This window comes from Apodemus sylvaticus, chromosome 2 (assembly GCF_947179515.1).
Source record: "Apodemus sylvaticus chromosome 2, mApoSyl1.1, whole genome shotgun sequence".
NCBI classification, from domain to species: Eukaryota; Metazoa; Chordata; class Mammalia; order Rodentia; family Muridae; genus Apodemus; species Apodemus sylvaticus.
The window spans coordinates 39,076,125-39,098,624 of NC_067473.1; the positions used below are offsets into that span (position 1 = coordinate 39,076,125).

The 22,500-nt window shown below is 36.2% G+C and overlaps 1 protein-coding gene across 1 annotated transcript in view; it reads left to right on the top strand.

Annotated features, from left to right (window-relative positions):
- The window catches only part of Foxp2 (forkhead box P2), a 253,317-nt gene that overhangs the window by 224,888 nt on the left and 5,929 nt on the right, over positions 1-22,500 (top strand). Inside the window, exons 11-15 of the mRNA XM_052172433.1 lie at positions 423-499; positions 638-739; positions 3,140-3,261; positions 4,385-4,454; positions 5,241-5,404. Of these exons, the coding sequence (XP_052028393.1) occupies positions 423-499; positions 638-739; positions 3,140-3,261; positions 4,385-4,454; positions 5,241-5,404 (535 nt within the window). The remainder of the gene's footprint in view (positions 1-422; positions 500-637; positions 740-3,139; positions 3,262-4,384; positions 4,455-5,240; positions 5,405-22,500) is intronic.

The window sequence follows — 22,500 nt, forward strand, 5'->3', positions numbered from 1 at the left end:
CTCCTCCTTTGGTAGATGGCCACAGATGCAGATGTCAAGAGTTGATCCTGTTCTACATTAAGAAGTATTAGAGGACAAAAGTAAAGGTTATGGCAAGGGGCAAAAGTCCGTGTAAGAACATGCCTAAACCACCCGCTTAAAAGAGGACCTGGCTGGTAGGGGGAACAAAAATCCTCAGGCCAGCTGGTCACACCGCTCCTGAAGTACTGTGAACATCTAGGGGACGCCTCATTTGCACTTCACGTCAGAAATGGCCTCTTTCATATAATTCAATTCCACTGTCATGCTCTGTGTCCCCACGGCCAGTGGCTTCTCACCAAATCACTTTACCAATACTAAGGAAAAGTATGAAAAATTGATTCTGTCTCCCTTTGTTATTAGCAGAATTAACAGGTCTTCTTTCTAATTATTTATTTTTATAGAGATTGCCCCAAACTACGAATTTTATAAAAACGCAGATGTTAGACCTCCCTTTACTTATGCAACTCTCATAAGGCAGGTAAGTAGAAGGGAAATTAGCTTTGGCTGATTAAATTAAAATTCATTAATGCTTAAAGGAAGGCTTGGATGAGGGAGTGTCATCCAGCCGGGCTAGTAAACCATTATTCTGTGTCACTGTGTGTCTTGTCTGTTCCAGGCTATCATGGAGTCATCTGACAGGCAGTTAACACTTAATGAAATTTACAGCTGGTTTACACGGACATTCGCTTACTTCAGGCGGAATGCTGCGACTTGGAAGGTAACGACAAAGTCCTCCTCCAGCCGTTCCGAGATGCCCAACACAGTTCCTTACAGATAGCACAAGGAGCATTTATTTACATGACACAAGCAGATTAGTATCTGCTTCCCCTCTTTTTAACCTGCCTCTTGAATGGAATGAATTCCCTCTCTCAAAATGACAAGTGAAAGAATAATTTTGCCTCTGATATAGTTTTCTAATTTGGTGCAATTAATAGCTGAGGCTTGGCAGAGAAACGAGGGCCTGACACGCTAATTACAGCGTGAGCTCTCAATCATCAACACCTTTGTTAGGCGCACGATATTACTTTTTCTCTTGCATATTATTGGCTAATTAGTTTGAAAAATGTCTGTTTGGCTTGTGCAACAAATGGAGGCTGTAGGTTTTGTCCCGGTCTGCTCCTTTTGTACATATCATACCTTATCATCCAGACTGAGGCTGCCACGGGAGTGAGGGCCCTGGCTACTCAGCTGGAACTAAAAGAAAGTAAAGTGAATATTATCCTGTCAGAACATAAATGCAGTTTATTTACTTAGACAAAAGGGTTCATCTATACCCCTGTCCAAACAACTTCATTGTCTGGATCTTACAAGGAGCTAAAAAAAAATGTTAGCTCTGTACATCTATTTTTGGAAATGAGCAACGTCTGGAAAGATAAGGGCCCTCAGCACAGACTAAGTGAACTGTTTTATTTTCATTTCAAAAAGCAGTCAGAAACATCAATTAGCCACAAGCCATTTGGTACAAAAGGGGAAAATGTTTGTAGCTGAGAAGAATAGACGCTGTGGAGCGCTCATCAGCATACTAAGAATTTTAGACTCTGAGATATGCTAAAGTGAATTAATTTGGATTTAAAATGCAAATTAATCTGGCGGGCGATTACAGATATATGGGTGCAAGGCTCGGAATGCTTTTAATTTACAAAATGTTTAGATGTTACTAGTTGCTACAGTCTTCGGTACTGTAAATGAATGTAATTGTTTTATTTATGCAGTTACTTAGTGTGTGTTTTATGTGATGAACATGTCGGGGATAATCTGCAGGATATATGTTTTAGAGTATTTTTCAGCTACCTGTATTTATGTCGAAGGTTTACATTTTCTTTTGTTACTCATTAGAGAATGTAAGGAATGTTCTGTCATTTGATTTAGTGAAAGAAATTTTAAAAGAAATGAAAGGTGATTTAATATCTTAGCTTGGTCTCATCTCCACAGCTCGGGGATCCAGCAAAACTCATTCTGAACAGCTTATTAGTTCTAACTATATCGCATGCATAATAAAACCGCTCATTTGCTCATTAATATTAAAATTATCATATTCAGAGCCATGGGCATTAAGATCAATCAAATCCTTGGATTTCAGGTCAGATGCTAGATCTGCTTACGCCTTTTTTTTTTTTTTAAAGAATTCTTCTCTTAGAGCAAGCCAGAAGCTTGTCTTTGTGCAAATAGAAAGAAATCTTCATCAAAATTACTTTGTTTTATATTCTTGAAATAAGAATTAGGTCATTTTCTGAGTAGTTGATAGCTATATGCCAGTGTACCTTGACAGCAAGAAATATTTGCTTAGGTTCATAATTTGAATTATAGAAAGTACTGAAGGTAAATTATGTTGTCTACTGTATATTTATTATGGTTAAAATTTTAGGAATGACTTAATTTGATTTAAAAATGTTAATTTTGAGTAATTACTCTAATACAAAGCTGCCAACAACATCTGTTTGCATAATCATTATGGGAAGAAAAACGTACTCTCGGGCTCTAGCCCTGACTTTCAATTGAGTTTAACATTTACAAAAACTTTATTGGGAATTTAAAAAAAAAAGTCTAAGTGTGTCTTCTTGTGCAGGCAGGACACTGCACTGTAACTTGCATATGTCGTCTAATAACACAGAATAAACAAACTCTGTCATTTCACCATTATAGGGATGAAAAGAAAGCCTTTGAGCTTATTTGCATAAAGCTTTGTGCAAAATTAACACTTGTCACTGTAGCCTTTTTAGCATTTTAATACCTCAAGCAGGACTGGTTCCTTTGGACATTTCAACCATCCCTGAGTGCTTGATCAGGGACACAACAGAGCTGACCTAATTGTTCTGGCATTTTCAAAGATACTGTAATTTGTACAGATATTGCAATTTAGACCAGTGCAATGAAAGAAAGGTTTTGACACAGCTATTATTAAAATAGCTTGGAAGGTTCTCTTATCACAAAGTTCAAACTGCAGATTCCAGTAATTTGTAAGTTGGGGGTTTGTAATATCACGCCATATTTTGATTTTCGTGCTTAAACATGTTAGAATTTTTCCCTCTGATCAAGTAAGATCAATAACGCACTGTGTTGGGCCGCCTTATTAAACAATATTCTTCCTGCTCCTTCCTGCTCTTTCCGTCTGACTTAGAATGCAGTGCGTCATAATCTTAGCCTGCACAAATGTTTTGTTCGAGTAGAAAACGTTAAAGGAGCAGTGTGGACTGTGGATGAAGTCGAATACCAGAAGCGAAGGTCACAAAAGATAACAGGGTATGTGTGTGACAGTTTTGTAATCCTGTATCCTGCATCCCCTGGAAGAGTGAATGCTTGTGGTTGGGGGTGGGGTGCGGAAGTCAGCGAAAGGCATGCTCCCATTCTTGGCTGTGAGCAGCCTTTTGAATTTAGGCGTTCATGTACAAATCATTATCCAACCAATGATTTTCCACAAAACACTTTGCTTATAGTTTTCAGCAATTCTGCTTTTTTCTTTAATCTAATAACAAAAAATTAAATTCAGAATGGTGTATACTTTCTAGTGGGGGGGGTCATCTGGCTGACAAAAGAGGACAAAAGACTGTTTTTAAATAAAGCTGGTGGTGCTTGTACTAGTACTCTGGAAAAACTTTCTTTAAAAATAAAGGATTTTATTTGCTGTGGTCTTTATCCTTTTTTTTTTCCAAGACGAATGTTGTCATTTGGGCTTACTTCATTTATTCTCAGGCAACACAGTTTTCTATATAATGCCATTGGGATGTTCAAGACCCACTAGTTTGAAATAGTTACTGCATGGAAAGTATGATTTCGTTTTTCACATAGAGAAAAACAACCCGAGCTAAGTCAGAAATACGATGGAACTTATTTCGTGCCTAATTAACACCTTGTAGCATTTCCCCAGTCCCCAAAGCTACCACTGCCTTATGTGTTGCTTTTAATCCATGCTGTCTCCTCCTGGCCCTTGAGTTCTGCTTTCTATAGTCAAGTATTTGCTAATTTCTGCATTCCAGAAATAGTTAATCCATTATGTTGTCATTTAATTAACTATGGTAATTTGTTATGTTAATTCATGGTGTTCAAGAAATTAACCATTAATTATTTCCTGATTACATCAAATTGGTAATTGTTTTGTGTATTTACATTTTTTTAAGTTTTTATATGATCTTTAGTTGTTCTTGGAAATAAAATCTTCAGGAAGCCCAAAAATATGTCCTCCAGGTTATGTCCTGAGTGACCTTCACACCTGCCATAGTCTAAAGTCTTTGCTGTTTGATTTTGTTTTGTTTGTTTTAACTCATGAACCAAGTTGCTCTATCAAGTATGTAGAAGTTGTTGCATTTTATATCCACATCTTTCAAATTTTAATTTATATATCTTATGTAATTTTTTTTTCTTCCAGAAGTCCAACTTTAGTAAAAAATATACCTACAAGTTTGGGCTATGGAGCAGCGCTGAATGCCAGTCTGCAGGTAAAATCATAAAATGCACATTTCCAGTCCTGTCCTGTTTGGATATTTGGGCACTTTGCTGCTTGGCATGGTTTTTATTTAGGCGAGGTTATGACTATTCTTAATAGTTGGTGTCTCGTCCAAGGAAGTTGTAGTACCTAGTTTCCTAGTACTATGGAAAGCACTGGAAAGCACTGATTCTCATTCAAGCTACTTTTGATGTGAAGAAGCAAGAAGGACACCCTGTGGCAAAATCTGGAACACTCAGTTTTCCTGCAAATGCTAGATTGATAGAAGCGTTTGCAAATGCATGTGGCTATGCATTAATATTTATCCAGGCTGTCATAAATGATTTCACATCATAGTGTTGGGGAACATGGTGCTTGTGGCAAAAACTTTAAAGTTTAATTATAATATATAATTTTTATGCAGAGGAGGCAAATGTCAGGACTTCTTTATTTTGAGTTAAGTTCTGGTCATTTTTAAAAAAGCAGAGCAACTGCTTATATTATCCTGGAGTATTTCTGAACATGTGAGGATTCAACATTTCATTATGCGAAAGGTTAACGTGACGGGAAAAGTTTGCTGTGGGAGCTATTGTTTATATGCGCACTTCACGCGAATGCCCGCACTCTCTCGCCTGCAAGGGCCCAGTTAGGAATTTCTGTTTTTCCATACATTTTATTGAAGTACTTCTAAAATATCTATGCTGCAATGTGCATCTGGTAAAAGGAGATAGGTGCGGTTGCAATGACTTTAAAGGGCGGGTGTTTTAAAAGCTGTCTTCCTCCTTGTCTGTCCCACTAGGCTGCCTTGGCAGAGAGCAGTTTGCCTTTGCTAAGTAACCCTGGACTGATCAATAACGCCTCCAGTGGCCTCCTGCAGGCCGTCCATGAAGACCTCAATGGGTCCCTGGAGCACATGGACAGCAATGGGAACAGCAGTCCGGGCTGCTCACCTCAGCCACATATGTAAGTGTGGTTAACAGATTCCGCAAAGGAATGAAAATATATCTTTACACTTCTAGTTCTGATGTCTTTTCCTTGAAGTTTATCATGGGGTTTAAGTAAAAACATACAAGTTTAAGTGGAGTTGGATTATACTGTGTCCATAATATGTAAAGTATGCCAAAACTGTTCTTAGAGATTATCCCAAGTGACATAGAGCCACTGTTGGTAGCATTCTTCTACAAATTCTTAGTACTACGAAAGTCCTGTTAGGCATTAAGTACTGTCTCCAATGAAACTCCATCTTATAAGGCATTATCATAGTTTGCATTGTATGGTGTAATAAGAATATTTATGGTAGGGTAAGTTGTCATAATTTTTACTACTATTACAGGACTCTAAACCATTTATGAACTGTAGTCAAGACATTGCCCATTTTTATAAACCGTAAAATGCAAAGTTTAACTGTTACCCACAGTTTACATAGAAGCTGGTAAAGTGTAACTTTTTGCCTGTCTTATAAATCAGTGTAATTACATATTCAAGTTTAATTACTGGTGCGTCTGTATTGGCAAGGTTTATATGTTATATTTTATGCAAGACTACGATTCCTATTAATATTTAGCAGCTAACTATATCATTAATTACTCTAAAATCTTTCCCCTACCATCTTTTTAATGGAGCTGAGAGAGTAGGAGTATTAAAAATTGATGTATTGTGGATTTCAGAAAAGTGTACGACACTTCGAAACTGCCAGGTCTTATTCAGTTGTATCAGGCATATCAGTTTCTTGTTTACTAAAAAGTACTGATCATGGGAGAAATCAGAATTCCTGGAGAAATAATTGTAGTTGAGTAAGGAAGTGCCCATGCTTCTTAGCAGTTAGGATGATGTTGGGCTACTACAGCTGTTCCTCTCTTGCTTAGTCCGCAAGCTGCTTAACCTCACGTATTGACACAAGGTTATTCCTTGTCTTCGTGTCCGTGTTTCATTCTTTGCCATGATGCTATTTGGCCTTTTTGCTTTGCGTCTGAGACAGTGTCTCATGATTGCAACACAGACTCAAGACTCTAGTAAGTTCTCCTGCCTCAGTTTCCCATTTGTTTTCCTGCAATTATAGGCATATGCTACCACCCCGGACTCTTCCTCCCCCTCACTGAGAGTTTTGCCAAAGACCTGAGAGAGAGAGAGAGAGAGAGAGAGAGAGAGAGAGAGAGAGAGAGAACCCTGCTATCTATCTGCCCATTTTCATTTGACCTTTCACAAGTTACTATTTTGTTGATTTTTAAAATGCCGTCCACTGTTTGACATATGAGCATCTTTGAGTTCGTATGCCTCACCGATGTACAGGACTTTCAGGCTGTCGTCTTTGCAAAAACACACACTGCGGTCATTAACGGCTGTCGTCAGATTCTAAGCCATTACTTTTCCATAATGGAGAAATCTGTCTTTTGGAAGTGTCTTTAGTTGTATTAAATAATACAAAAGAAGTGATAAAACTCCAAGTAAAAAGAACATAAATATATGCTCTTGAGAGTAGCCGCACTCTAAGCAGGGAAAAAGAGCAATCAGACAGAAGGTCTCACATCCGCACCATCACCCTGTCAGCCATAGAGTGGTAGCCGGGGGCTTTTCCTTTCAGTTGCTCTGCTGACTGTGCTAGTGCTCACTCCCTATGCAAATGCTAAAGGAATTCATCTTTAAACACCCAACAAGAGTTAGATCCTGTTTTTCGCCATTTAGAAAGGCGAGCTGTATGAAAGGTATTCATAAAAGCAATATGTGAACTGTGGATTTTCCTTCTCTTGCTCCTGTGCAGTACGTAGACCAATGTAAACCAAGTGCAAGGAGATGCAGAGGAAGTAATTTTCACAAGTTTAATTGTCCAGGGCTAAGACTATTAAAATAAAAAATTAATGAGTTAATAAAATAGTTTATTAAACATTGTATTTTGAAACCTGAAATAATAATTGGACTAAATAATGGCTTTACTTGGCTCATAGCATTTTTCACTTGACAGTTTGTGGTTCTGATCATTCAGTTTATTGTTAATATAAAATTTATCTATATCTAAGAGAAATGGTAGTATGCAAAAAAACATTAAAATATATTTAGTATCTGGTATAGTGCCATTATAAATTATATAAAAATCCATTCAGCTAATGCATTATGTGTGTTCTACTGACATGAAGCAACACACACACATACACACACACACACACACACACACACACACACACAAAGTACCTGTATTTATTTTCCATAGACTAAAGAAAAGCCTCCATTTTTTGTTGGAAATAGATTTCAGAAATAGATAAAAATTAGAAGAACCCCATCTTGTCTTTTCCTGAGCAATATAAATGAAAATCAAGTTTGTAATTATCCTGCAAAATATTGAGTCAACACTGATACTTCTCATCTCTGTGCTGCCCCATTAACTTCTTGTAGATTGTTCAGATATTAGTAGATATCACCTCAGCATTCTGCATCCTCAGTTCATACTTCTGAGATGCTTATTTGTAAGGAACTGTAAGCATCTTGTGCTTGTTTTGAAGCAAAACAAAGTGAAATTATTGGCATGGATCTATCAATTAAAATTTGTTTGCCTCTAACTGAATGCAGTTCAGAAAATTTGGGGATTGAATAGAAATGAAAGTCCTATCTTATGAAACAGTATGCAGTATGTTTTTTAGCAGAGAGAATAATACCAACTCAGAATTTGTACCTCATTGCCTTAAAACAGGGAGAATTAGGTTAGACAGGACTTTAAAATGCATAAGTAAATACAGAGTTTAGTGTAGATGAAGATGAGGCCAGCCCTCTAAGTAAGTACCAAGCGGTGGAGCTGGTTCGGCAGTGCCGAGCTTGTTTAGGGTTGTGAGTTAGGGTTTGCTACAGTCAGTGTTCAGCTTTAAGAGGCAAACTCCCCGAACACACACCACATGTACTATATCTTAATGACAAAAATGTCAGGATGTTTTTTAGTTAAGAGACCTGGATGCAGAAGATTAATTTTTGTAGGCTCTAGGATCTATAGTATCTGCTTTAAGGTGTGGAAAACGATGAATTAATCCAATAAGCGTTTTAAAATAAAGATGGGGGAAAGGGGCACCCGACTGTATTCTAAGAAGAAACTGAGAAAATCGCATGGCTACAGTCAAAGTCAGTGCACAGTAGAAGGCAGGGTAGAAGTGGAAAGTGATGGCTCCATCATTTTGTTTGGAGTGTGAGAAATGAAATGTCCTGAGATTCTGGGGGTGACAAAAACACCAGACATGCTTAGTCTCTTTAGATTTTTATTCAGTTCCATAATAGTAACATGGTCGAATGGGAATGTGTACTTGAGGATGGTAGAGATATACACCATTAAAATAGAGGGACAAATGTGGGCTTGTCGAAGATTCCAAGTTTCCCCATATATTCCACTGGGCATTGCTAAACTTTTCCTTCCACCCTATACATAATCGGATGCAGTGGCCATTGGTCATTCAAAGTTGAAAACTTTGGCTGGTTGGCTTTAGCTCCTGCAGCAACTCTGGCTTCTTTCTCTGCTCTCTGGATTCTGCCCGTGTCCTCTCTAACAACTGGTGTCCCGCCCCATCCCCAGTCATTGGTCGCTGGCGTCTTTATTGATGGATGAAGAACCAATTGGGGGAACAAGACCTTAACATCAGAGCCAACCCCTACATTCCCACTCTTCTTTTCTAACTGTCCTTCCATTACAAAATTTTATTTTTGTAAAGCAAAGCTTCCCCCCCAAAAAAAATTTCATTTAGTTTTTTTTGAAACTGTTTGTCTTCTTTTGCTTTACCTTGTATCAGGTTTCTCTTACATAAGTCCACCTCTCCTTATCATAATGATCCTATTGCCCAAGAGGCTTTCCTAATTTTCTGCCAGAGTCTAACTTCAGCTTCTTGCGTGCAAAAGCCTGGCTTCTCACACCATTGCTTGAACTAATACTGTGGTGCCTGGGTGCACTGGAACATGCATGTTCATTCTGCAGATATCTCCAAGTTAACACCAGGTTTCTAAAGAATGTATAGTATGTTTTAGATATAATGGCCAGTTTATTGGAAACAGCTTAGCTTTACAAAGTAGCACCTTCAGCAATAACATCCATGATTTGGCTAGAACGCTGCGGAAAGAAAAGGAAACATTTAGACCAATAAGTAGCTCTAATATTGCTCTTTATGTGTGCTAAGCAGTTGGAGACCTAAACTCAGATCATCATGCTTGTACACTCAACACTTCACCAAGAACTGTCTCCTCAGTACTTCAGGTGGGTTGATGGTGTGGTTATACAGATATAATTTCAACTTAGTGTCTTCTCATATTTGTTAGACATAAAAGAGAAGAAAATATTTGGATCAAAATTGAAAGGTGAACCCACACAGATAAAATTAGTCCTAAAGCTTTCTTTCTCCATGCTGTGGCAAACATTGGTGTTTAATGATGAAGTCACAATAATTAGCACAGCCTCATTGTATCTTCTCTATTAAGCCATTATTGCTCCCCATTCCCAATAAGTTGGATCAGATTCACCTTCTCTCGTGCAATCTTAAATGAGATCCTCATTTTTATATTTCCCAATTCTATACCAAAAGATTAAAGTTCATGTTCTTCCTAGAGCTGGCTTGCTATTGAGGCACAAGTTGCCCATTTTCATGGGGCTCTCTTTCAGATTAGTGCTACTTACTGGTGAGTTTCTTACATGTTATTTCTGAAATCTCTACTTTCCTCCCATTTAAAAATTCTTCTTGCTAAATAATTTGTTGCAAATGATCATTATTTTCTTTCTCTTATGAACGAAAATGCCTAAGGTCGGAGAGCTAATGATATACTATAAAAAATACTAAGATACTACATTATAAAACATATTGGTTGTTTCTTTAGAATGCAACTTTTGGAGGTAAAGAAGCATGCTGTATAAAAAGAATATGTGTTGGTAGAAGATTGCAATGAGGTTATATTTATCTTTAGTGACCAGTATGTATTCTGTGTACCTCCAAAGTTCTTGAATCATGCATTATCTTTCCCATCTTGGTAGCATCTTTGGCTCCTGGAGAGCTTCAAGAAGTTGTAAGAGCACACTGATGTATTAGATGTTAGCCTCATGTATGGGTAACAATTTGTCACAAAGATAGCTAAAAGGGTTCACCAGCCCCCATTTTCTAATTTGGTGTTGAGTCTCTGCACCATGAATCATCGCGAAGCATGATACTGGAATATGTAACATTTGCTTTGTCCCTTTGCCCATTCTTATTCTTTTCCATAGACTTTAAACTACCATCCGAAGGCACATGTTGGTTTCACAGATCCTACTCCTTTCGTTGATGATATTTTATATAAAATTACCACAGGTGTTAGATCCGTCTCTGGACAAAAGTGTTTGAAAGTGGTGTGGCTCTTCATTTGAGGAAAACAGTTGAAAGTGACTGATACTCCTGGCCAGTGGCATGCTCTCTCATTGTTTTCACTCCGGTGAAAGCAGTATTATTTTCTGCTGTTTGGGGCCTTTGTGTTACATTATCACCATTCTGAACTAAAAGGTCCTTCTTGGCTCCCCTTGCATTGTCACAGATGTTCTCATTATCACCGTTCCTGGCATCTTTAATTTGTAGCCCCAGACCTTCCATGGCCTCTTGTAATTTTTGTTCTGATTTAATTCCATCTTTATTTAATGTCTAAACTTTTTCATTAACTTGGCTAGTTAGCTTTGAGATCTCCTTCCAAAATGATTGTGCGGCGCTCATGATGATGCCAGCTCTTTATCATCTCATTTCCTTTGTCAAGGGCTGCAAGGATGGATCAGTAGCTCCTGTTCTTTTTGACATTATTCCAGGCCCTGTATGTGGTACTTACAACTCATTCGAGTTCCTCTTAATAAAAAGATCCTACCAGAGGTACAGTATCTTCTGCTAAAATGTGTGATATCCCCAGCGTGCCAATTGTGGAAATTTGTGGGTTCCTATAGAGTTTTGAAGGTTTTTATAGAACTTTACAGATGCTATCTGACATCCATGGTGTGAAATCCCACAATTTAGGCAAAGTGTGTCAGACAACTTTAGCTGACAGTACTGTAGCTTACTGATTCTGTTTCATATCTAAAGAAGATATTTGTTAGAAGATACATCTCCTTTTTCTGTTTGGAGAGCCATAGAAATTTTCTAAGGGTCAAAGAATACTTCTCTAAATGGTTAAAGAACAAATATTGTTTAGATATTACCTTTTTCATACATCTAGACATCAGAAAAGAGTAAAGAATCTATCTACCTATCCACACCCTCCAAAAATTTAAATTTAGCTTTGACAAAAGAATTAGGAAGTGGAAATATTTTACTCCTTTGAAACATTAAAATTGACCATTTCTTTAAATTATTAATAATATTCCCATGTGAATAAAATCAGTTGAAAGCACAAGGATGCTGCATTCTATAAGCAGTAGATATCATTAGGATAGAATTAACTGATGGGCAGATGACAGATGGATGGATAGATAGATAGATAGATATACATTAATATAACATATAAGCAACAGTTAACTAAATACTTTTATATCACTAGTAGAAACGAATGTTTCTTAGATTGATCTTCATCTTGGAGTAACAGCTAAACATTTGAAAGAAAAAAAAATAAGCTGATAAGTGTTCCACTGTATTTATTCTCTTACTGCTCATAAAGCCATAATCCTTTTGTTAATTAATAAATCAGAGAAATAAAGGATGCATGAGGTTTACAACAAAAGGTCAACATTGTTTTCATTTTCTAATCCATTCTCATGTTTTGTACATAGTATAATGATGCCTGGTTAGGAGACAACTGAAGTTTGAGTCAATTCAGTGATTTAGTCTGAGGAAGAGTTTAGGTCCAGCAGAGCAGCCAGTCTCAAAGGTTACTGAGACCTAGTAACATGAACCCTGTGAAGTCCAGCTGGAAATGCTAGGTGCCAACTTTACTAAGAGTTGACGAGGGAGACGGAGAACATTTTTGCTTGGGCAGACTGGCAGTGGGAAAAATAAGCAGTCCAGACAAACAAACCATCCACCTACCAATGTGGCAGCCAGAGACCTATGTTCAACTATAAGACTGTGAGGTTGATATCCTTAAAAAGTCAGAATCCAAGAAGTCCAGTGAAATTAAATAGGAACTGGAAGCATAGGTCCCACAAAGCCATGCATCCTGCTGTTACAGACTAAAGCCTGTTCAAGGAATAAGGCCAAACTGATTTTGGAGAGGTGGCTCCCACAGAGTCAGGGCAACAGAAAGGCAGCACTAGATGCTAAGTGTTAGGATATGAGCTAGGCTGTATTTCTCTCAATGGCAAGTGAGAAACGAAAGAGTCCTTAGAACTATGGTTGAAAGTCTGTGAAAACCATACATATAAGGGACACAAGATGTATAAGTACTTGTGTATGTATATCCATGGGCATTAACTTAATTCAGAAACTGGGTACAATTATGTATAATTATCAATGATCAAAATTATTTCATGTATATTTGACATCTATAGACAAAATTGTATCCATTATTGTCACTAAGTTTAATGAATTCAAATATCTACTAAATCTTGATTCTGGTGAGAATATTTTCTGAATAGATGTCACAGAAAAACCATATAAAATTACTTGGAACTAAGCCTCAAAATAATGCAAAATTCAGTTTCTTTAAACAGTGTTCCATAAATTTGAATATATTTCAAATGGTGCTTCAGGTAAAACCAGGAAGACTTAGAGAAATTCTGAGATATACGCTTATGATTGCTAACTTCTGTTTTATATCTTTAAGCCAGATTGTTGTTGTTGTTGTTGTTGCTGTTGTTGTTAGATTTCTTTGAATGTCTGTTGACTGTAATGGAATTTGTAGGCAGATCTTGAGGTTAGGTTTATTTCATATGTGGACCAGAACTATAAACTATGTCATTAATAATTGAAATATGTCTTAGAGGGGAAACCTAATTATCTGAAAATAACAGCACTTTGCAATCAAATACTACAATGCTTACATTGTTAGAAGAGAAAAAAATGGTTTATTAAATGTGCTAGTATTAAAATTAGATCCCAGATTTAAATTTAAAAATAAAGTTTACTTGTTTATGCAGATGTTGAGAGTTGGCAGGGTATTTCTTCTCATATCCTGGCAACGATGAATATGTATGGCACGTATGGGATGGAGAAAAACTGGTTCACTTCAACTTTAGCCACTTCTTGGTCACACATTACTTTCAACAAGGAAATTTTTTCATCTTCATCAAGAGGAAAGAAAAAGGAATTTTATCTGTAAGACTGATATGTTTTGGCTTAGAGGAAGTAGTTATATACTATTTAGTCATAACACAATAATGATTAATCAACACTAAAAATTTTAATATTAAGTGTTATCTTAATCTACAAAATAATAAATAGTATATTAAGAAAATAAGGTGCAAAAGTGAAATATATTAATAAAGATTTGAGAACTTTATTCCTGGTTGCTATAATAATATTTTCATTCATCATCTGCATTGAAAAATTAAGCTTATACAATAATAGTTTACTTGTTTCCGATGAAATCTGGATTATCCTTTAAAAGGATAAAATCGTACATAGAATGGAATATGTTTTCTATGGTTAGAAATGTAAGTTTACTGATATTAGCCTGAGCAGCTCTCATTTCATGAGAATTAATCAAACGGTTTCCTCTATTTGTAAAAGAGTAAATTTTTTTGAGCTTTTAATTTTATTTAATCATTTTATTTCCATAATATAGTAGATAAGTTCCATTTCCTCAGTAAGGAAGTGACAAGTTTTCTAAAGGTGCATTCTCATTTCAAAAAGAATACATAAATGGAGATAACTAAATTTGCAAGTTTTATAGATTTATAATCAATTCAATAGAAATTATCTATTAAAACGAAGCAATATAAACAATTGTTCTTATGAAATTGAATCTATCTTAATGAAGTCTGTATATATCCTTTATAATGTTATATATTCAAAACATTTACATTGATCATTTTGTCATTGGCAAATAGAGCTAGTTGGAATGAAATGTATTTAAACAAATATGAAATAGACAGATTGCAAATTATGTACATTGTTTATCTTAGCAGCCTAGATGTCAAGGGTTATTATTATTTATTTGACAGCCTGTACTATACTGAGGAATAAATATAGTTATTTAAGAGAAACTCCCATCTTGCTCTTGAGTTTTCTGTTAACTAGCAATTTTATGACATAATTTTATGAAATATGCAGAACCTATGGAATCAATGTACAGCATGTATCTGTAGTGAATCTATTCTCATATTTTTAAATATTATTCACCAGTTAGGATACAACTGTAAAGAAATGGCAGGGGTGAGTTGTACACCTGTAAACATTTCTTTTGGAGTTTTATATCCCACTTGGGGGAAAAGTATTCAAGTTACATTTAGTACAAATAGAGATCTAATGTAGCTTCAGAGCATACTGTCAAATATTATCTGAGGTGTAATGTTTTATAATAACAGTACACAGTTATGGGACCAGAGCATATTATCGCTTTCTTCTATGAGATATGTTAAATTTATTTAAACTGTTCTCAAATAATTAGAGAATGTGAGTAAACATTATTAAAAAAAAAAAACTACCAAGAGCATATAAAGCACATAGCATTTGCAGTCTTTTGTAACATTAATTCTTATACATCATTGATCTCATTTTTACTGAAATCTTCTGTATTATAGATATGGCTCATAAAGTGTATTTTTCCTCACACTATTTGTTGATATACATCATACATTTTAAGACCACGTTTTATCACCAGCTGCATATGGTACATATACAGATACATTCACATTACATACAAAGAAGTAGACAGACTGCTTGACTGATTGACTGATTGGTTGGTTGATTGATTGATGGAAGTGATTGTGTGTGGTGTTGGTGACTGACCTCAGAGTTTACACATTCAGGAGCAAGCCTTCTCACACTAGGCTTCTCCTACCAGGTTTCAAGGTTTTATCAGACTCACGTTGTATCACTGAGTTCTCTCACACACCATGATGACACAAAACTACTTTAATTATGATAGTATCGACTCATCCATGTCATACTGAATACTTGATAATACTGATATCATCCGGATGTAAAAGCACCACTAAGATTCTAGTCTGTCCTCCACTTACTTAGGCGTCATTTAAATATTTCTGCTTAAGAAACTTTACTCACAGGCTTTTCTCACTCAAAAGAAACCCAGGAAGAGTTTATAGGACCATTAACTTAGTCTTGAGCAAGGGTATAGTGAATAAAATTTACATCCCTCTAGGGATTAGGCTGTGTGACCACAATCTAAAAAGATAAACTTCCCTCTTGTAATGTGACTCTGCTGTAGGGTGCAGGCAAATATTAACATTTCTTCTGCCTTTCACTGATGCCTTAGGTCCTTATAATTTTCACAACAAAAGAAGCAACACGTTCCTTTAGGCAACAAGTCAGTGTATTAATGTAACTTGTCCTCTGTGGTTTGGAAATATGCACTTATAGAGGGTGACTGGAAAAGTGAGCAGTTAACTAGAATATAAAAATCAACTGCTATTTTGCAGATTCCTCAAATAAGGCAAGCTGATTTTTTTTTAATAAGCACAAATGAGCACTTCCTACTGAAACACAATGTACATGACATGGTCTGAGTGTCTCCATCCGCTGAGTGTACAGGTCGTCACAGACATCAAAGCGAAAGAAGGAAGAAAGCTTTTGTGTGCACAGAGAACTTGCATTTCAGTTTGGCACAAAACCAGCTTTCAGATTGCGTTTTCTGGAAATTATTGATACGTGACTGCTATTTGCCTACATAAATCACAATGTTAAGTACTCAGTTCAGTTTTAGGCTAATGAATGGACAGAATGGAGCGGTGAGTCAGCCATGGCTCATTCCAAGCACTCCTGCTCACAGCATTGGCCCGGTCACTTGGAGAGGCATGGGATAGAAGATTGGAAAGAAGTTTGGGTACCAGGACTTATAGTCCAAAATCATGAAAAAGATACAGGTACTTTTTAAGTATGGAGAGAAGGCACTTGAGAGTATAGGTTATATAATTCTTAAAAGGCATCTTTCAAGATCTTACATCCTGGAAAAAGGCTGTCATTGATGATAATGGACTAGAATTGATTTGGAAAATCTGTGGCCATAAATAGTAATAACTATTTGAATAAAGAGATCTGTTTAGAGTAATTTGAATATTTCACAATGTATATGCATATATTATCATTGCAAAATGTGCAATTTTATTTTTAATATATCTCTTACATAGTAAATACACTTAAAGTTTGATTTTCAAAATGCAAATACTGGTTTCCTATTTTTGTTTTGTTTGTTTGTTGTTTTTTTGCTACTCTGCTATAGAGACATGCTTGTTTTTTCCTTGATAGAGCAAAATAGAATGTCCTTTTCTTAAATCATTCATTTGAAAATCTCTTTCCTTAAAATGCTATATAAATGCAGACTGAAAATTAGATATAAGTAATGTTTCCAGAAGGCACGAGTCGATATCATGGCCATTGTTGTCACTAGATTGGAGTCACTGAGACTTGTGGTAAATTTCAACGTTATTATCCTTCATCTTCTCTAGTAAAACTGAAGCCTTCTGAGGTCACTCTGACAATGTTGAAAACTTTGTGTGTGTGTGTGTGTGTGTGTGTGTGCGCGCGCGTGTGTGCACGTGTGCATGTGGTGTGTGCACGTGTGCATGTGTGTGTACATGTGTGTGCATGTTATAGGTGTATATGTATATATGTGTGCACATATGCATATAGATGTAATTCATCTATATATGTATACAGATGTCATCAGCACCACATATTTGATTATGAGCTTTCCCTGTGCCCATGACAGAGCGCAGAAGGAAGCCTTTCATATACACGTAAATTTAAGAGCCAGGAAATGCAAAACTTTCCACTCCACAACCTAGAGCCTGCATTGCTTCTTCCCCACCCTTTTAGTGTGCCATTTGCCCTGGCCCTCGGCACCTTATCACACTGTACTAGAACGCTCTGACGTGGTCCTCCCCACACCGCTCTCTACTCTGTTCATACAGAGCACAAACAAGTTTTAGCTCAACTAAGATTTCAGCTTTTTCATTTCTCTACTCCAAAATCATCAGTAGCCTTCCCCCGAAAGCACATAAATATACATATTCTGTGATGCAGCAAAAGGCTCATCACCGGCTTGTCTTGTTCTAATTTGCTAGCTTTTTAAGTATTATATTAGCAGATCCTCCCGTAACGTTGATAATTTAGGTAAGATCCTCCCCTCTGTATTTTTTTGTTTCCACTCTGTCCTTTCTCTTTTCTCTGAAGGATACTTCAAAGCCTATCCAAAGAGATCCCCACATCACAAAGTAGTCACAGTTTATGTTCTCAGACTCTGTGCTTCCTCGGCACTTTACTCTGGCATCCATCACTGTGTTTCTTGTATCATATGAAACAGTGCATGTTAGATTTCCTCTATGCAATGGACTATTACAGAGACTGGAAAGATGGCTCAGAACTCAGGAGCACACACATGTTCTTTCAGAAGACCTGGGTTCGATTCCCAGCACTCAAATGGTGTCATGTGATCATCCATTATGCCAATGCCCGAGATTCCGATTCCTTCTTCCGAAATCTGTAAGCACTAGATACACATGTGGTGTACATAAATTCATTTGGGCAGAACACTCATACACCTAAAATAAAATAAATAAATCTAAAACCACATAATGTTTTAAATGAACTTATGATGGCAAAAATCACTGCTCCGTTCTCTCCTCTTCGCTGTGTTTTCAAATCCCTTATTTTTTCCAACATATAATAAGAGATAACTTTTACCTGCATAGAAATACTGGATGATTTTATACCTTTCCAACATAAACTGAGTCTCTCCATACAATTATTTAAAGAAGTTTCAAATGTTTGTAATCCCCCAAGTACAAATTACATCAATTGTGGGTATCATGCTTTCTTCAAGCAGAAAAACTAAATTGATATTTTATAGTAACTGCTAAGTAGTGAATTAAAATGGAATAGTTGAATTCAAAGTCTCTCGCTGATGGACAGAATAATTTTAAAGTATTGACAATAAAGTACTGTGTTTTAGTTTGGTGAAATATCCATTATTAACTGAATAAATAATTGAATTTAAAATTAGAGGTAGATAATCAAGGTAGAAGTCTCTATAATATCCACTTACATCCAGTATTTTCAATGGGTTGAAGAACTACGAAATTTATTACAAAGGTAGATCTTATTATACATCTTCCTTTCTACCCCAAGGTTTATGCTCTTCTCTCTAATAATGAAGATATCTGATAAACACTAGGCTATAACAGGCAAAAGAGTGACTGGGAGGTATATTTAAACATCTATGCCTCTACCTGTATGTATTACAAATAAGCCCACTAAAAAAATCTTTGTTTAAAGTCTCATAAATGAAACAATGAAGACCAGTAAACCCAAGCAATATTCTTGTGTGTGTTTATAACTTTTAGTAAGGTATATCTTCAGTGTCTCAAATGTTACACATCTTGTTTCTATAAATAGTTAGAATCTATACTTTTGAATTATCATCTACTTTATTATGGGGTTTTGCAAGAACTGAAGTCTAGTGTACAGGACCATTGAAATCCTGAAGCAGATGATATATTTTGCATCACGAGGGGGATGCATTATGATAAATGCCCACATCTCAAGTCCAGTAGGAGTTGTATAAGCAAGGGGGTAGCAATCATGTGTGTCTGGGCATGTCCTTGCTTTTTACTCTTTAAAAAAAATTCTACCAAGTATGTATATGTATTTTAATGTATTAGGATAATCCTCAGATATTCTCTCCTTCCTATGAACTCTGGTATCTGTTAATTACTGCTTTCCTTAGGACCTTTATTCCTGGCAAACTGGGATTTTTGATTACGTATCTCTCCTCCTCTAGATTACTGGCTCTCAAATAGATAGTACAAATCATCCATAATAGGATGGTCAAGGTTTGGTGACTGTCTACAAGATGAATCCCCAGGTAGGGCAGTCTCTGGGTGGCCTTTCCTTCAGTCTCTGCTCTACACTTTGTCTCCTTTGTTGCTCCTGTGAGTGTTTTGTTCCCTTTCTCAGAGGAACCATAGCATCCTCACTTAAGTCCTCCTCCTTCTTGAGCTTCCTGTGCTCTGTGAATTGTAACTTGTTTATTTTTTATTTAGGCTAACATCCACTTATCAGTGAGTACATACCATGTGAGTTCTTTTGTGACTGGGTTACCTCGCTCAGGATGACACTTTCTAGTTCCATCTGTTTGCCTAAGAATTTCATGAATTCATTGTTTTTAATAGCTGAATAGTACTTTATTGTGTATATATACCACAGTTTCTGTATCTGTTCCTCTGCTAAAGGACAGCTGGGATCTTTCCAGCTTCTGGATATTATAAATAAGGCTGCTATGAACATAGTGGAACATGTGTCTTTATTAAAAATCATATAGAAACAATCAATAGAGTTTTGTTAAATTAACTTTGGCAAATGAAAATGTTGGTAATATCTGTTTTTCAAAAAAAAGTAAAATTGAAACTTTTAAAACTAATTTTTACCCAATATATTTTGATCATGTTTTTCCTCCCCAGCTCTTCCCCATTACCCTCCCCAGCCTGCCCACCACCTCAGTCTTTTGTTATTTCTTTCTTTCTCACCCCTCCAGTCTTTCTCACAAAACAACAAAAACAAAACAAAACTAAAAGTGAGAAGAACTAAGAAACAACAAAAAACTAATTCAAAAGCCCAATTTTACAAATAAAAAAAAATGCCAAAATACCAAAACAAAGAAAAATGTGGTTGAAACTTTGACATCTTTTCAAATCTAGGGGACATGATTCGATCACAAGCATAAAGAAAATTCTGGCATAAAACAAATTTAGTTCCTAATAGGCATAGGATTTATACATATACATAAAATTTCTCTATTTCTTAAAATTCACATTTTAATCATTCCAGGTTTCCTTAGCTCAGTGTGTCTTATCAGAACCGAGAAAGTCCCAATGTGCACAGCAAATATGTTACAAGGCCAGACCACTCGATGAATGTATGTTAATGATTTTAATGACAAGCTCATGATGAGCCCTGTGATGGATGGGGGGGAGAGTAAATGTAGACGCTCTCCGAGCGGCGCTCGTCGATGCTGGCTCCTCTCCTTGGAAATTAGCTTCCCATGTGATGTGAAATGGTCTGAGACATGGCCTCCTCAGCTTTTTTTGGCTTTGCGTTGTGATGCTCAGGAATCTGTCTGTTAATCATTCTTTTGAGTGATTATAGCAAGAAATTGTGTTACTCAGTATCTTATTTTAAGAAAAGGTAGCTCATCATTATGGGTTTTATAACTGGCATCTGAAATGTGTGCCACAAGGATTTTGTTAGTTTGTTTTTGTGTTATGATGTTTCTGAGACGCTCACAATATTTTACTTTGAGAGAAGGACTAAAATATTTTTTTTAGAAAAAAATCTATGCCATGTTAGCCATCAGATTCTGTGTTTATAATTACCTTCTCTCTCCAAAAGAAATAAGGCTTTCAATATGCTGTGATTATATCTAATATTTCTTGATCATTTGCGACCCAGGCATGGAATCACAGTATTCACATTTTTACATGTATTTTATCTATGTAATATGTATTTTTATACATATGTAATTTATATGTAAATAATATATGTAATAGCATCGTAAAAGATAGATATTTTTGTGTCTCTTGTCTATAGCTAAAAATCCAACATGAGTAGAGTCAGATTTCAGTCTCCTCACTGACCTATTAGGAAAAGAGCCCAGTTTCCAATCCAAGTATTCTGTCCCCAGAGCCCACTATGTTCTTAAGTACTTAGCCATGGCTGCATGACTGAAGATTACAAATGAGGTGACTAAGCTGTTCAGTATTCCATATGCTTCACTCCCAAATTAATCAAAATACTAAATATATAGACATCTATTGTATTGAATGACTCCCTTGTAATTAAAATTCTTCAGATGACTCTACCTGAGAGGAAGATCTGTAGTGAGGTTCTGGGTAGCAGAAGATGAGGTCCTTTTTACAAAAGTCATCATGGAGTTTTGTAGGATGGAAAGGAGATCCCCCCCCAAACAATCTTAATTATGCTACACATGGTACATTGAAACATGTATGTACAATTCATACATGGATGCAGCAATAGTGTTCAATGGACTGTCAATCACAAACAAATTTAGCACCCCTTGGTTGAAAGCAAGAAGAGAAAGATATTAGTAACAGGCACAAAAATAAACTAATTCACTATAAACCCTAGCACACAATAGGTTTGTGTGGGATGTGCATGTGTATCAGAGAGAGGGGGAGGGGGCAGAGAGGTAGAGAGACAGAGAGACAGAGAGACAGAGAGACAGAGAGACAGAGAGACAGAGACAGAGAGACAGAAAAAGAGAGAGTTCTATCTCTTCTATACTGAGAGGCAGCACCTGGATCACTTTGAGTACTAAACGAGGAAACGAACAAGAAATGAACAATTTGATTTTCCAAATTCAATCTAGCATTCAGAACATTTTAGTGAATGGCAAGCCTTAATCACTGAGGGTAATTAGAGTAAACTCTTAAAGTTAATATAATAGCTACCTTTTTTCCTAATTATGCCTGATAAGTGTCCTGTGTAAATTCAAATCTTTTTAAGTTTAGATAGGTATTTCTATACATTATGTAACCATCACAATGGATAAACCAGGTATCAAGATGCATGCCTAGAATCTAAGCAACCAAGGCAGAATAATAGTGAATTTGACACTAGCCTGGGCTATATAGTGAGATTCTGACTTAACATGCTGAAGGACATTGTCCTTACATCCATTTCTCTTATTTGCTTTGTTGATACACCAACAAAAAGAGTCTTCAAATCATAAACTGTATCTAAGATGAGGATTCTTTCAACCTAAGAATTGAAAACTTTAAATAAAGCATCCCCATATTTGATGGAGTTTATGATTCAGAGACTATAGCTTAGAATATCAGCATAAGGAATTTTTAAAATGCTTTAGTGGGTTCAAGGAGAAGATTGGTATAATTTGTGTGGGTCAGAATGTATATAGGGAGTTAGTAAACTCTATATGCATTAGTCCTTAAATAATGGGGAGGG